Raw genomic sequence first — 14266 nt, 5'->3', positions numbered from 1 at the left:
TTAGGAAACCAGAATCTCTGAGTGTGTGTTTGTACACACATGCCCGGTTGAAGTGCTTTGCCTCCTGTGATGAGCTGGGAATCCTGCTGCAGGGCCACACGAGTAGAATCCTCTCTCCTGTGGCAGCCCTTGTGTGCTAGAGAGACACGTCCTGCAGGCCAGCCCCACCCCGCAAAGGCCTTCAGCTGCTCTTCAGACCGTGTGGTTTGGGGTGAGAAACTGGGTCCCTCGCCTCCCTTCCACTTGCCTCTCACCCGCGACTGGACCCAACTCCCTAGTCATTAGCCATTTTCACCAGATGACCCATGGGGGTGGGAGCTGAGTCCCAGCACCGGTCGTAACTTGTCAGCTGCTCTGGCCGGGTTTGCGGAGGTGGGTGAGCAGTAGCCTCTCCACTCCTGCTTGCCTGCTGCTGCGGCCTGGGATGGGTGGGCAGGACAGGAGGAACAGGGGAACTAGGATTCTACTTCTTGAGCATCTCTTTTCTTCCCTTTCCTCGTCTTTCTGCTAGTAAGAGGTCAGAGTGAAATAGGAGTTCCAACCACTTCTTCCTGGAGCAGCCACGTTCCAAGGAGGCCTGAAGGACCCAGGTGTCTGAGGTCCCTGATGGCAGGGCCAGGGCCCACCCCGTACTGATATGCCCACAACTAGCTTCATGAGCTGCTCTTGTCCTTGGTCTGTTGGGCCTTGGGCTTCAAACATGAAGCCACGTATCATTGCTTTGTTTTCAGACAGGGTTGGGGAAAGTGGCAGGAAGGTCCCTACTCGCCCTTCCTCTGCTCATGGCAGACATTGCTAATCAATCCTGGCACATTCTTCTCACTGAGCCCACACAAAGCTTCAGATCCTTCTTTACTCAGGGCAACAAACAGCCAGCAGTGTTGGCCCTCCACGCACAGCTTCTTTGCCACATCCCTGGCCTAGGCTAATGCCTGGGGCCACAGGCATGGCCACAGCAATGGAGGCCTTCCTGGATTTCCACTCAGTGTCTGTGCCTGCCATATGGCACAGTGAATGGTCCAGGAGGTTCCTGGGCTCGCCTCTGATGGTTCCCTTGAGCTTGACCTTTGTATATCAGTGACCACCTGGCCCTCCAGCAGCCCTAGTACCCCTGCAGCTGGTTTTCTCTATCTCAAGGCCCTCAGGCTAGGTCCCAAAGTGGGGAAGGGGGGCCCAGGACTCCCCATTCCTGCTCCATCCTCCCTAACCTCCCCCCCCACCCCAGCCGTGGAGCTCAATCCAGCGAAGCAGACCTCCCCTCTGCACGCCGCCGGCCGCTGACCCCAGCGCTGCCTCCTCATTCCTGGAAGGCTCTAGTGCCTGCTACCTGTCCCTCTGCGAACCGCCACTCCTGTCCTGGTTCTTGCCGACTTCCTAACGCTCCTCTCCATCCTGCTCCGTCCTCATCCTGGGACCTCCTCCCTTGGATTCCTCCCTGGCCCGCCCTCTCACTTCCTTTCATTCTTACACGAACATCACCTCCTCGGAAGGCCTTGGTTAGCGCCCATGGCACAGACCCCTCAGCCCACCCTTCCTGTCCTCCTCTCCTCCCTTAGTTCCCCCACAGCACTCGTCTAGATGGAATGGAATTGGCGTTTCCTCATTTGGTCATTATCTGCCTCTCGCTGGAGGATAAGCCCCTCAGTGGCAGGGCTTTGTTTTGTTCACACTTGTAGCTCCAGTGCCCAAAATAGTCTGCAAATCTGTAGACATTAACGATTTGTATGAATGAATGAATGAATGAATGAATGGCACACCAGGCACCAAGGTAATGAGGGCCCGAGATACCTGAAGGTGGCTGCTCCCTCCCCACCAGTCTAGGCCCCCCTCACTGAGATCCTCTCACTGGTCCTGAGTGTCTCCTAGGAGCCAGGATCCCTCCTAGAAAGACACATGCAATTCTGTCATAATCAATTGTGTCCTTTCCTCATTGGTTTGTACATTTTAAAAAATTGCTCTTCTGAACTCTAGATATAAAGATACATGTACAATTGGGGATATTCAAAAAAGCTGATAGGAAGCCCCTGGGAAGTTTTAGGCCGAGGAGAGACAGGTCGTGGTTAAGAAAAAAAATGAATCCCTCTAGCTTCTGGGTTCAGGGGAGGTTGTGCAGTGGCAGCTGTGTGTGTGAAGAGAGAGACAGAGACAGAGAGAGACATAGACACAAAGAGAGAGATAAACAGATTTCTACATGTTTACAAGGGCTCAATTCCTAACCCAAAGTTCCTACAAACTTTACATACTTCTGGAAAACCCCAGTGCATCATTTTCGTTCCTCAGAGAAACCTCAGTATTGTTTTTCTGGAAGGTCAGTGGGACTTGACTTTTTGCCCTGTCATTTCTTGTCGATGGTGGGGCTTTGTCCCAGGCCCTGTCCGTGTCTCCTTCTGCCCGCTCCACGGGGCTGAGCATCGTGAGGTGGGCGGGCCTCACAAAGTGAGGTTGAGTGGAAGCAACCCCTCTGAGCAGGCTCTTGCAGCCAGTGTGTGGGATGTGGATGGAGATGGACTCCCACACGGAATCCACGCAGATGTCCACATCCAAACAAGAGAAAACAGTGTCCACAGAAGGATCCAGAGAGAGCTGTGAGCTAAGCCTGCGTAAGAGAGACGGGGGCATTGGTACCTCCCTTACAGAGGCCGTTTGCTGGGGATGGAAATGAGTTTTGAGGCTACAGGTGCTTGAACGGCTTCTGTGTCAGGAAGGTCACCCTCCAGCTTTCAGAGTTTGCTTGGGATCACACCGCTGTCTTAGACTGAGGAAACGCTAATCTGTGTGTATTTCCTTTTCCTCCCCCCGGCGCCGCTCCTCAGAAAACAGCAGCAGCGACCAGAGGCAGGCCTGTAAGAAGCACGAGCTGTACGTCAGCTTCCGGGACCTGGGCTGGCAGGTAAGGGCGGCGGTGGCTGGATCGGCCCCCGGATGTGTGAGGCCTCCAGTGTGGGCTCCCCCGGTGGTGGGGCTGGGTCCCGCATGTGCAGTGAGCCGTGTTTCTCATCTCTTGAGACTCCAGTATCGCGTCCTAACCGGAGGCTCCAGGGATGCCCCATGAAACCCAAGAGCAGAAACACGGTTGAGACTCAAGCTAGAACCAGAAACCCAAACGATGTGGACTCTGAACCTCATTCTCCATGTGAGCCCCATTTCCATCCTGCACTGGCTGCTTCTCTCAGACGTGGCCGAGTCCGTGTGCTGGAATCCAGCTGCCTGGAGGACGGGCTTCCACCCTCTGCCCTGTCTGCTTCTCCCTCCCCCGTCTGTGATTCCAATTCCCAGAGAAGGTACTGATTGGCCCAGCTCAGGTCAGGTGCTTGTTCCTGAACCAGTCAGCTGTTTTAGGGCTGGGGTCATGTCCTAGGACTGCGGCTGCCCCTCTGGAATCATTTGACTGGAGCAGGGCAGGGGATGAATCCTAGAAAAAGGGTATCTCAACTCTTTATGAGTATCTATGACATCCTGGGCCCTTTTCTAGGCACTAGAGGTGCAGCCCTGGGCATAGCTATGTGCCTGCCCTCATAGAGCCCAAATATCCCCGGACAGGGTGTTGTCGTCGTAAGATCCTCAGGGCCACTGGTTTTGTTGTTCTCCCTTCAGCGAGCTTGTAGTTCAGTGGGAGGGTCCAGATTCTTCCCAGGTCATCATGTCCTCAGATACACCCCCAGGGCACTTGTGCACACAGCCGGCTTGGAGTCCTCCTGCGATTTTGTCCTCACTCTTATGACAACATCCATGGTCTAAGAGGTGCCAGGCCGTGCTTACGTTCTAGTGCTGGAACAGAGCCCCCAAATACACTTGAGTCCCAGAGGGGTATATGTATTGCTAGCACAACATTTCTGTGCTAACCCGACCACGTGCATCCTTTACATAGTCGCACACGTGTGTACCAGGCACTGTGCTGGGTCGGCTATACTGTCATGTCTCTCCTGGGTGGGTGAAGTGAGGCCTGGAGGCTTTGTTTAAAGCAAAGCGCCCACGGGTTACCACCTAGTAGGGGTAAGGTTGATGCCACCCTAATCACCCCTCTCTGTGCCACCTTCCGATGAAGAGCAAGTGTTCATTCTGGGCTCAGCCCAGCCCCCGGTGGTCTTTCCCTCACTCTGCAGTCTGTTGGGACCATGGAAGGCTGCCTCTGTAGGAGCCCCAGCTGCACAGGAGGAGGTGGGCCGTGCCTTTGACCTCTGGGAGCTTGGGAGTCTGGCCCACAGGAGGAATGTTTCGGCCTAGAGGGCAGGACCCTGCGGCTCCCACTTTCCACGTGGTTCTGAACCCGCCCCCCGCCTCGTCCTCCGCTCTCTCCCGCAGGACTGGATCATAGCGCCCGAAGGCTATGCCGCCTACTACTGCGAGGGGGAGTGCGCCTTCCCTCTGAACTCCTACATGAACGCCACCAACCACGCCATCGTGCAGACACTGGTGAGTGGCCTGCGCGCCGGCCGGGGTGTGGGCAGCTGGGGGAGCAGGGCCACCACATCCCGCCTCGTGCTCCTCCGAGCTGGGGCCACAGCAGGTCTCTGGCCAAGACCACGTCATGGCTTTCAGGAGCCCAGGGCACTTTTGCTTTCGTGGGCCCTACCTCCATAAAACAAGACTAGAAATTATAGTTAATAACATGTATTATAATCTTCGTGTATGTCTTCAACCCTAGAGTGCATTTATTTCTCCTAATTTTAGAAGCAGTTAGAACAGTTTTGTGGGCTTCTAAAGGTATCGTGGGTAAAGGCCACTGTGCGTAATGGCGGTCGCCCTGGCCCTCCCTCCGTCAGGCGACCGCTGTTCCTGGTTGTCAGCATCCACATCCACAGGCCCTGCAACGTCTGGGCTTCCTCCAGGTCGGGTAGGCTTGAGGGCTCATCCCCTCCCAGAGCTCGTGGCTTTGCCTCCTGGTCTTGAACTCTGTGGTTCAGCCATTCAAGGGTGTTTATTGAGCATCTACTACATGTAGACCCTGCGCTGACAGCTGGGGATGCTGCAGGGAACAGCATACAGGGAATATCACAGACGTGGTCCCTGCACTCAGCGCCTCATTTTCCAGGCAGGGAAACAGTCAAGTGAACAAATGCGGGGACTTCAGGGAGAACAGAGAGGGGAACGACAGGAAGATGGCAAACAGGACAATAGGGTAGAGAGATGGGGGGCAGCCATGTGGCTCTTTGAACTTTCACGGGGTCATTGGAGGATTCAGTGTGATGATGCAATTAAATCTCTTAACGGGGTATCCAGCACAGAGGACACTCAACAGATGTTATTTTTACTACTTTACCAACAACAAGAGTGATACGAGTTAGAGACTTTGTTCTTTAGCTTAGAATCTGAGGCTCAGAGACGTTGTTTATCTTCCTTCTTGCTGTGAACATGATCTGGGCCTTCCCTGACAACTGGTCATCCTCTCTGGCTTGAATGCTTCTAGTGATAGAGAGCTCACTACCCAGGCCCATCTCCTCTGTACCACGGGTCTGTCTGTTGCAGAGCTCTGTGCTCCTTTTGCTTAGTAACCTGCCTCCCTCTTCCCTGTCCCTGCCCCGTGTGTTACTTCTCGCTCCCCTGTTCCGTTTATTTGGATTAGGCTCTGCCCTTTGAGGGAAGGCCTCTTTTTTGAAGCATTGCTTTGCCAGGACCCCCACTCCCACAGCAGTAAACTCTGAAGCCCTATTCAGGACTGAAGGTCTTCAGGCTGGAAATGAAGAGTCACCCCAGCCTGTTCCTTGGCCTGAACTTGTCCCCCGTGCCAGTGTCCCCCTGTTCTGTCCTGCTCCGAGGACCAGAGTGACGGGGGTGTCTCCCAGGCTGCCAGGAGCACACCTCCACCCTTCTTTGAGCCCTGCCCACGGAGCAGAAGCCTGGCTGCCCTGTGACACTCTCTCCATCTGCAATTCACCAGAAAGCTCTAGGATCAGAATGAGTCCTTTGATTATTCTGAAACGAAGGTCATGTTTGAAAAGGAGGTGAATCCCTGCTTTCTAGAGAGTCCTAGTGAAATACAGAGGAAGTGAGCTAACATCTGGGACTTGCTTTAACATTATTCAAGGATGGAGGAGATGGGGGAAGGTTTAGATTTGTAAGGTTTGAGATTAAACATAAAAAACAGTTTAAAAAGCACGCTGACCTACGTGGGAGGTCATAGACTGGGGCTTGGGGGCGGAGGGTCATCCGCAGGGCTTCCGGTTGGCCCACGTGGTGTGTTGGAAACCTGGAAGTTTCCCATAAAAACAAAACAGGACTGACAGCTGGCCTGAGCACTCGGCACATCCGATCGCACTGGCTTTGGGCAGCTTGTGTCCATCTCCCTTTGGTTTGCCCCGGTCCTCACCGTCCCCTATGGTCTGACTCCTGGCCCAGTTTGGTCATCCGTGGCGCTTGCGTGCCGCTGCCGACGTTTGAATTAGTTTGTCCCTGAGCCCCACGACCCGTAAGGTGCGTAGGCGCCCACGAGCCAGAAGGAACAATAAACCTGGGCAACTGGCTGACTCCTTTCCTCGTCCTTACCTCTGGACCTTCTCCCTTCTTGTGGGCGTCCCCGCACGGGTTTGCCCATCCCCCCACGGGTTTGCCCATCCCCGCAAGGGTTTGCCCGAATTCTCTGCCTCCCATTTTTATTGCTTAAGATACAGAACAGCCTAGTATAGTCTAGACTCACACCATCCGATACAGTGAGCACTCCTGCGTGGTGGCTCTTCAGTGAGTACTTGAAACGTGGCCAGTCTGAATCGAGATGTTTTGCAACTACAAAATACACACTGGGTTTTGAAGACTTAGTATAAAAAAAATGTAAAATATCTCATTAATGATTTCTTATGCTAAGTGTATGTTGAAATGATAATTTTTTGAAATCTGGGATTAGAGTAAATGTACTGTTTAATTTCACCTCTTTCTTTTTCACCTTTTAAAATGTAGCTACTAGAACGTTTTAAATTACACGTGTGGTTTGCGTGATAGTTTTCTTGGACAGGACAGGCCTGGCCCAGAGGTTGGCAACCTTTTTCTGGAAAGGGCCAGATAGTAGATATTTTCGACCTCGAGAGCTGAAAGTCTGTGCTGCACCTTTTCACCACGGATGCTGCGTAATGCAGAAGCAGCCCCAGATGATGTGTAGATGAAGGGGCGTGGCGTGTGCCAATAAAACTTTATTCATAAAAACAGGCGGTGGAGCAGGGATCGGCCTGCAGGCCGACCCTCGTCTAGCCCAGTGGTTCTCCACTTGGGGCAGTTTTGCCTCCCAGGGGATATTTGACAACGTCTGGAGACATTTTTAGTTGTCACGGTGCGGGGGTGGGGTGGAGTGCCTCCGAATTCTAGTGGGTGTAGCCCAGGGATGCTGTCAGACATCCTACCGTGCACAGGACAGCCCCACATGCTGGCCCCAAGTGTCTTCCTAGCCAAGTGTCTTCCTAGCCATGTGCTGGGTGACCCTCTATGCTTTGGCTCTCTCATCTGTGAATCAAGAATAACCCCAGAGCTGAGTTAGTTACCCATCAAGCGCTTAGAACTGGGAGTGACCGGTGAGTGTCACCTGCGGGGGACTTTTGTCCAAGCAGTACCTGTTCCTTTTAGGAATACTGAGGCCAGGGAGGAGTGACTCACCGGGTCTCACCACTGCCACCGTTTTGGTGTGTGTTCCAGGTGCACTTCATCAACCCGGAAACGGTGCCCAAGCCTTGCTGTGCTCCGACTCAGCTCAATGCCATTTCCGTGCTCTACTTCGATGACAGTTCCAACGTCATCCTGAAGAAATACAGAAACATGGTTGTCCGGGCCTGTGGTTGCCACTAGCCCCTCCTGGAAGTCAGACGCTTCGGGGCCACGTTTCTCCAGATCCTGGGCCCCTCGCCGCCCAGCGTCTCCCACCACCTCGGCGAGGAGCCTGCAGCCCAGCTGCCTTTCGCGAGGCCTTCCCGTCCCCCTCTCCAGCTGCAGCGCTGTAGGAGCGTTAAGGAATCTGAGAGGCAGATGGCTTTTGATCCGTTTTTCGTTGGCATCCTACAGACAAGATCCTACAAGCTGCTGCAGGCAAAACCTAACAGGGAAAACATATATCAAGAAAAATTGCCGGGCCCCGATCGCTGGCTGTGAAGTCTCAGCTGTGCACCGACTCGTTCCCAGGGGTAATGATGACACCCTTCAGCCCGGCCACCAGCAGCGGGGGGAAGGGGCCGCGGCCAGGGGTGGGCACGTTCGTCTCTGTGCGAGAGGGAGACTAACGCGGAAGTCCCTGTAATAAATGTCACAATAAAACGAATGAATGAAAATGGTTAGGATGGTAGAGATATATTTTCCTAAACAATTTATCCCCATTTCTTGGTTTACTCTGATTTCATAAACAGAAGCTGTGGCCGGCGGAGGGAGGGGAGGCCCCCTCTCCGTGCCATTCCGGTTTCATTCTGAGGCTTGCCGAGGCCCACTGTTTACGTAAACTCACCCAGAAGCCAAGATTTGGCCGGCAGGGGAGAGGGAAATTTTCTGCTTGGAGTGGACCTTGAAGAATAAATAGGTTCCATCGTTCAGCCGAGTGCGTGGTGGCAGAAGCTAAAACAGGCATGTGACGCAGCGGCAGACGCCTGGAGTTGGTTTGCCAACACTCCCCGTGGTAGGAGGTGAGTGAGGCTTGGCAGATGGAGGCGGACAGCTCAGGACAGAACTTGCAGCTTGATCCTGAGTTCCGGCCACCATAGCCCTACTTTCAGAAGCACGCTAGCCTTCAACAGGGTTGGGTGGGCAGGGGGACCGTCAGTCCCCCAAGCCAGCTCCTCCGTTGGTCATCGATAGCAGCGTCCTGGAGTCTGGGCTCTGATGAGGGCCTCCGTGGTCACCTCTTTTCGTTCGCAGACCCCTTTTTGAGGACTCTGCCCAAGAATCGGCCCCTTGAAATAAGGGAAAGGTGACACAGTGGGAGGTCTGCTGGATGCAGGGTGTGCAGATGTGAATCTCAAACAGAAGCCTCCAGAAGCTGTCGTGAGAGTGTCCTGACTCGAAGGTGCCATTTCTGACGCAGCTCTTGGCGTGAGCCTCCCTTGCCTTAGCTGGTGGGTCCCCTAAATGGCGTGCACCCAGCCTCCAGCTGCAGTGCAGCCTTGGAGACGACCAGGCTCTCTGTGAACAAAGAACAGGGTTATCCCGGTGAGGCCTGTGGCCCCTGGGATCTGGTCTAGTGGGAAACTGCTTCTCCATGTTGATTGAGTTGGTTCCTGGAAACACAGGGACGCTGTTTTCATTTTCTTTTATGTTTTCTTCTTCAGTAGCTTGGGCTGCAGCCTTCACTCTGCCTGGTCAATGGGGAAGAGTCGGTGTTTTTGTTACATTTTGTTTTGTCTGTTGACAGATCTGGGGGTTTTGCTGTGATTCCCTCTTGGTGCAAGTTTTGTCACCACGTATACCCCAGCCGACATCTGGCTCGCATCATTTGTACACTGAAGCATGTAAATAGTTGTTACTAAGCAAAGAAATTATTTATGTCCGTCTGAAGCTCATTTTAGACCCTCTCCAACCCCTTGTTCAGGACGATGAGCTTACTCGCTTCCCTCCAACCTGTTTATTTTCTTATTTAAGACTATTTATTAATGGTCAGACCAATGTACCTTCAGCCGTTGCATAGAGCAGTCCTCAGAGAAAATGCTGTATAAATAGACAAAATAAAAAGGGTTCTGGTTTTGGGCCTGTGTATGTCTGTGTTGTTTTTTCTCTCAGCGCCTGGATATTGGAGTTCTCTTGGTGTGCTGAGAACTCTTTGCCTTGGCCTCCACCATCAACACGCTGTTTATCATTCAGGCCCTGGGGAGAGAGGGACGCTCGTCGATATTTGATGCAGCTGTGTGGGGCTCCGGGCAGGAGAGATGGAAGCAAACAACAAATGTGAATTTGGTAGAGGCTCAGCTACAAAGATCCGTGATTGAATTGCAGCGCAGCTGTCAGCAGCTCTTTCAAGGAGGCAGGGGGTAAATGAGCTGTGTTTACTGCTAACGTAGCTGAAAGATTTAGTCATCCCAATAAAACAGAGGCACAAGAAAGAAAAAGAAATAGTAGTGGGGGGTAGGGGGAGTGTACACCCAAAACTTTAAAGCAGCACGGACCCCGGAGCCAACACTGTCCGGTGCAAATTATTTCGGCGGCTTGGGGGCTGCTGCTGGCTCCCGGCTTGAGCCATAGACGGCCCGCAGCGGGCCTGGTGAAGGTAGCCAGGGGCCCGCTGTGCATGCAGCAGCATGGAGCAGCGTCTTGGGTCCCTTTCCGCTTTGAAGTGCACGCTGAGGTCACCTGATGGTTGTTAGAATCTGGGCCCATTCCCTGGCTGGCTGCTTGCTCTTGCCCTGTTGTCTCAAATGAAGCAGCCGCTCCTAACAAGTTCCAGCCCCTGTGATTTCCAAACCCTCCTGTCATTGTCCTGATGCGTGATCTAGCTTTTGTTCTGTTTCCAGGCTGAAGACCAGAGCTGCAAACCAGAGGGCCAGATGCAGCCTGCAGACGTATCTTATTCCTCCTGCATGGTTGAATTCGTTGCCAACACATTTTTGAAACTCAGAAGGTTGGGGTGAAAAAAACCTCAGATTCTGCCTTCCCTTGAGCGGTCTGCAGATCTGGCCACCCTGGGCCCCGTTCCTGCGTGGCAGCTCCCGGCTGGAGCCAAAGAGCAGTTGTTGCCACAGTCTCCACTGCTCCCTGTTGTCTGTCTCATGAAGGTGCGAATGTCAGTTGCTGTTTTAAAAATTGTAGGTATTTATTGATTTGTACCCATGTCTCTATTAAGAGCAGGAAAGTAAAGCCTGGACTGAAAGAGCCACGCACTTTGGGGGAAGAGGAGAAGCCTTTTGTTCATTTCTGGCTCACTTTCCCCTTTCCAGCTGGACCCCTGTAGGCAGGCGTGTCTGTGGCTGCAGCACCGCAGGTGGCCTCATCTTTGGCCTTCACCTTGCCCTCTCCTGGTTCCCACCTCTCTTGCTCGTCGTTACCTTGGAGCATTTTGCGTTGGTGCCTCTTCTCCCTGTCCCACTTACGGAGCACCTCTGTCAGGGACCATGGTTTCCACCACTTGGCCCGACATCGTTGCTGGCCGTGCCGAGAGGGCCTGAAGAAGTGAAGGAATTTACTCGACGTCACCGGCTAATAATTGCTGGGACTGGAATTGGGACCCAAAGCCTGGCCTCGATCCCATGCTCACCTGAGTTAGAGTCTCCTGGGTCTGCTCACGAAATGTGGGGATTCCCAGCCCCCAGCCCTGCCTCTCCAAATGACCTTCCCCAATTCCTTACGTCCATCCCTGAATCCGTGCCAAGTTCCTGGACCACAGGCTCAGGCTTTTGGTCTCCCTCCTGCTTCCAAGCAGCTCTAGGGCCTTCCTCTGTGAGCATGTTGCCGAACTTCTAGCATCCCCCCTGGCTGGGCCCGCCAGCCCTGCCTGCTGTACATGTAGCTTGCCTCACCTCTGATTTCTGCTTCACTGCCTGGTGACGGTAGTGTGTGGACCTTGCTGGGAGCCTGGGAGGGTCAGCAGTGGTCACTGGGGCCATCTGCTTAGAAAGTTCTCACGTGTGAGTCCTTCCCTCTGTCCAGATCTTTTGGAGAAGCTGAGTGTATTAATTTCCTGAGGCTGCCCTCACAAAGTACAAACTAGTGATTTAAAAAACTAGAAATGTACCCTCCCAGTTCTGGAGGCTGTAAGTCCAAACTCAAGGTGTCATTGGGGCCACGCTCCCTACAGGTGCTTCAGGGGAGGAACCTTCCGTGTCTCTTCCGTCCTTTGGTGGCTGCCGGCAGCCTTGGCTTGTGGCTGCATCTCTCCAATCTCTGCCAGTCTTCACATGGCTTCTCCATTTTTCTATGTCCTTCTTCCGCATGTCTCTTAAAAGGACACTTGTCACCGGATTTAGGGTTCACCCAGATGATCCAGGATGACCTCCTCGCCTTGAGGTCCTTAATGACATCTGCAAAGACCTTTTTTCCAAATAAGGTCACATTCCCAGGTACTAAGGACGAGGATGTGGACATATCTTTTGGGGTAGCACCGTTCGGCCCCCTGTCATGAAGCTACACGTCCCGCTCCTGAGGCCTTGCCCCCACTTTCCTGCTGCAGAGTTTTGGGACCTCGTAGAGCACTGTGGTCCTCAGAATGCCCCTGGCCGCCATCCGTGCTGCTGTGTGAGCACTGCAGCTCCTTGTCTCATCCCACGACTAGAAATGGGCTTGGGAGCCCAGCCCGGCTTCCCCCCAATTCTGAGCCTTCACCCAGTCATGCTGCAGCCAGGTGCGGCACGGGGTGCCGGGCCGTGTCAGCTCTGGAGGAGTGGGCAGACCATAAACAAGGATGGCTGAACCACGGTGCCCTTCACAGGCGCAAAGGTGTCTCTGAGGGCTTCACAGGCTTCCTCTTTGGCCAGAAGCCTTCATTCACTCACTAGTTCCTTGTGCGTCCTCTGTGTGCCAGGCTGCGGGCACTGGAGATACAGGAGCAAAGCATCCGCTCAGGGAAGCACATGTTCGAGGGCACAGGAAACATATAGTATCTGGTACCGCACCGTGGCTGCGTGGGATTCTTCCTCCATGTAAAATAATACAGATTTTCCTTCATGATTGCGTTGGTATAGAGATGAATATTAACCAGGCTGCATCATATTTTTTTATCTTCTCATTTCAAAAGATATTAAAATATTTTGGTGGGCTCCTAAAAGTACCGTGGTTCCCGAGCACGGTGTCTGCTGTGCCTGATGGGCAAGCCGGCTAGGGGTGACCCATTTAGTGATGAGTGCTGGGAAGAAAGAGTGAGCCAGGGAAGGGTGGGTGGTGTCAGCAGAGAGGCTCTTGGAAAGCATGGTCAGGGAAGGACTCTGAGTGGGGAGCGATAGGGGTCCCCATGGGGAAGAGCATTTCTGCCTGAAGGATTTGCACATGCAAAGGCCCTGAGGTGGGACTTGCTTGCCAGGTTGGAGGGACAGCAAGGAAGCCTGCCCTTGTGGCCGGAGCAGAGTGAGTCAGGCAGGAATGAAGTCAGCGAGGCAAAGGCTTTGAGGGCCCCAGAGGGACTTTGCAGTGGGGTCGTAGGACGTGCTAAGAGCAGGAGAGGACTTGATGGGAAGAGCTGGGGGGTGGGTAAGGGAATAAGGGAGGGCTTCAAGGAGGACGTGGCATTTTAATCTCCCCTGCCCCAGTTGAGCCTTTCCCGTCTCCCATCTGCAGAGGCTGGAGGTGGGGTGAGCACTCAAACCCCTCTGCCTGGTGTTTGGGATGGGAAGTGGCACCCGGTCAAGGTCACACACGGAGGCAGCTGAGAGCACGCTCGCTTCCCCTGGGAGAAGACCTCTGCTGCCTTCTTACACGTATTTATTTGAGATGGAGGTGAATCCTCGTGCCACAGAGGGAGTGCATGCTGGGCAGAGGGGCCTGGGATCAGCGCCAGCTCAAAGCCTAACTAACTTATTTTGTTAGCTGTGGGACCTTGGGCAACTTCCTACCCTCTCTCCCAGGACCCAGTCCTTCTTGGGGCCCCAGCCCTGCACTCAGGTTGGAGCCCGTCCACCCCTTCTAGGGATACTGACCGTGACCTAGACATGCTTCCCCTCTGCCTGTGGATCGGGTCCTCCTGGCTCAGACCCCTTCAGGACTCTGGCCCCAGCCTCTCTTGGTCTTAGATTTGAGGAAATAAAAATAGAAGAGGAAGAACACAGAACTCTCCAAAGTCTATGGATTTGCGACAGCTGTTGGGACAAGAAAGTGCACCTGGCCCGGGAGGACAGCGCTGCCTTCCCTGGCACTCAGTCCTTCCCACCCGCCCTCTCCCAGCCACAGCTCCCTGGTGACAGAGGAGGTGGCCGAGTGGGGCAGGGTCTCAAGCCCCCCACTCCATGGAACGCAGGCCCTGGGCTGGCCCTACTTTAGTGCTGTGAGCACTGCAGTGTGGCCACAAGTCATGTCCCAGCATCAGCGGCCAGTGCTGTGAAATGGTGCCAGCTACCCGCCCCCCCTCCCCACCACGAGGGCGTGTGGCCTGGGCAGTCACCCGGGGCTCTGTGCCCCAGAAGGCCCTGCGTTTCCATGCTGCTCCAGGTCCTGAAGCTTCCGTAGCCAGTCCTGTGCCCAGTGGACAGAACAAGAACTTTGGTGTCAGGCCCAGGGTCCGATATGTCCTCTGCCACATTCACTGTTCAACAAGGACATTTGGGACATATATGGGCTGCGGACAGTGTTCTGGGCACTGAGGATACGCTGTGAACGGGGGTGGGGGGAATGAGGCCCCCCTCTCTTGGATGGCGCATGCAATGGCAAAGAGAGCAGGCGAGCAAATGAA

At 54.1% G+C, this 14266-nt stretch overlaps 1 protein-coding gene across 3 annotated transcripts in view; it reads left to right on the top strand.

Annotated features, from left to right (window-relative positions):
* BMP7 (bone morphogenetic protein 7) overlaps positions 1-13927 on the top strand; it is a 93509-nt gene extending 79582 nt beyond the window's left edge. Inside the window, exons 5-7 of one of the 3 annotated variants that reach the window (XM_089897099.1) lie at positions 2814-2890; positions 4303-4413; positions 10407-13927. In XM_089897099.1, the coding sequence (XP_089753225.1) occupies positions 2814-2890; positions 4303-4413; positions 10407-10523 (305 nt within the window). In that variant the 3' untranslated portion in view covers positions 10524-13927. Of the gene's footprint in view, positions 1-2813; positions 2891-3006; positions 3134-4302; positions 4414-7617; positions 10382-10406 lie in introns of those variants that run through there. The other 2 variants (XM_022597495.2, XM_089897100.1) reach the window with 2 other exon arrangements.
* Positions 13928-14266: the final 339 nt, after the last annotated feature.

Source organism: Delphinapterus leucas, chromosome 15 (genome assembly GCF_059928025.1).
Source record: "Delphinapterus leucas isolate spDelLeu-1000000601 "Yukka" chromosome 15, BTC_Dleu_Yukka2, whole genome shotgun sequence".
Taxonomy (NCBI): domain Eukaryota; kingdom Metazoa; phylum Chordata; class Mammalia; order Artiodactyla; family Monodontidae; genus Delphinapterus; species Delphinapterus leucas.
The sequence above is the reverse complement of the archived record's forward strand: the minus strand, read 5'-3'. Positions and strand labels throughout refer to the sequence as shown.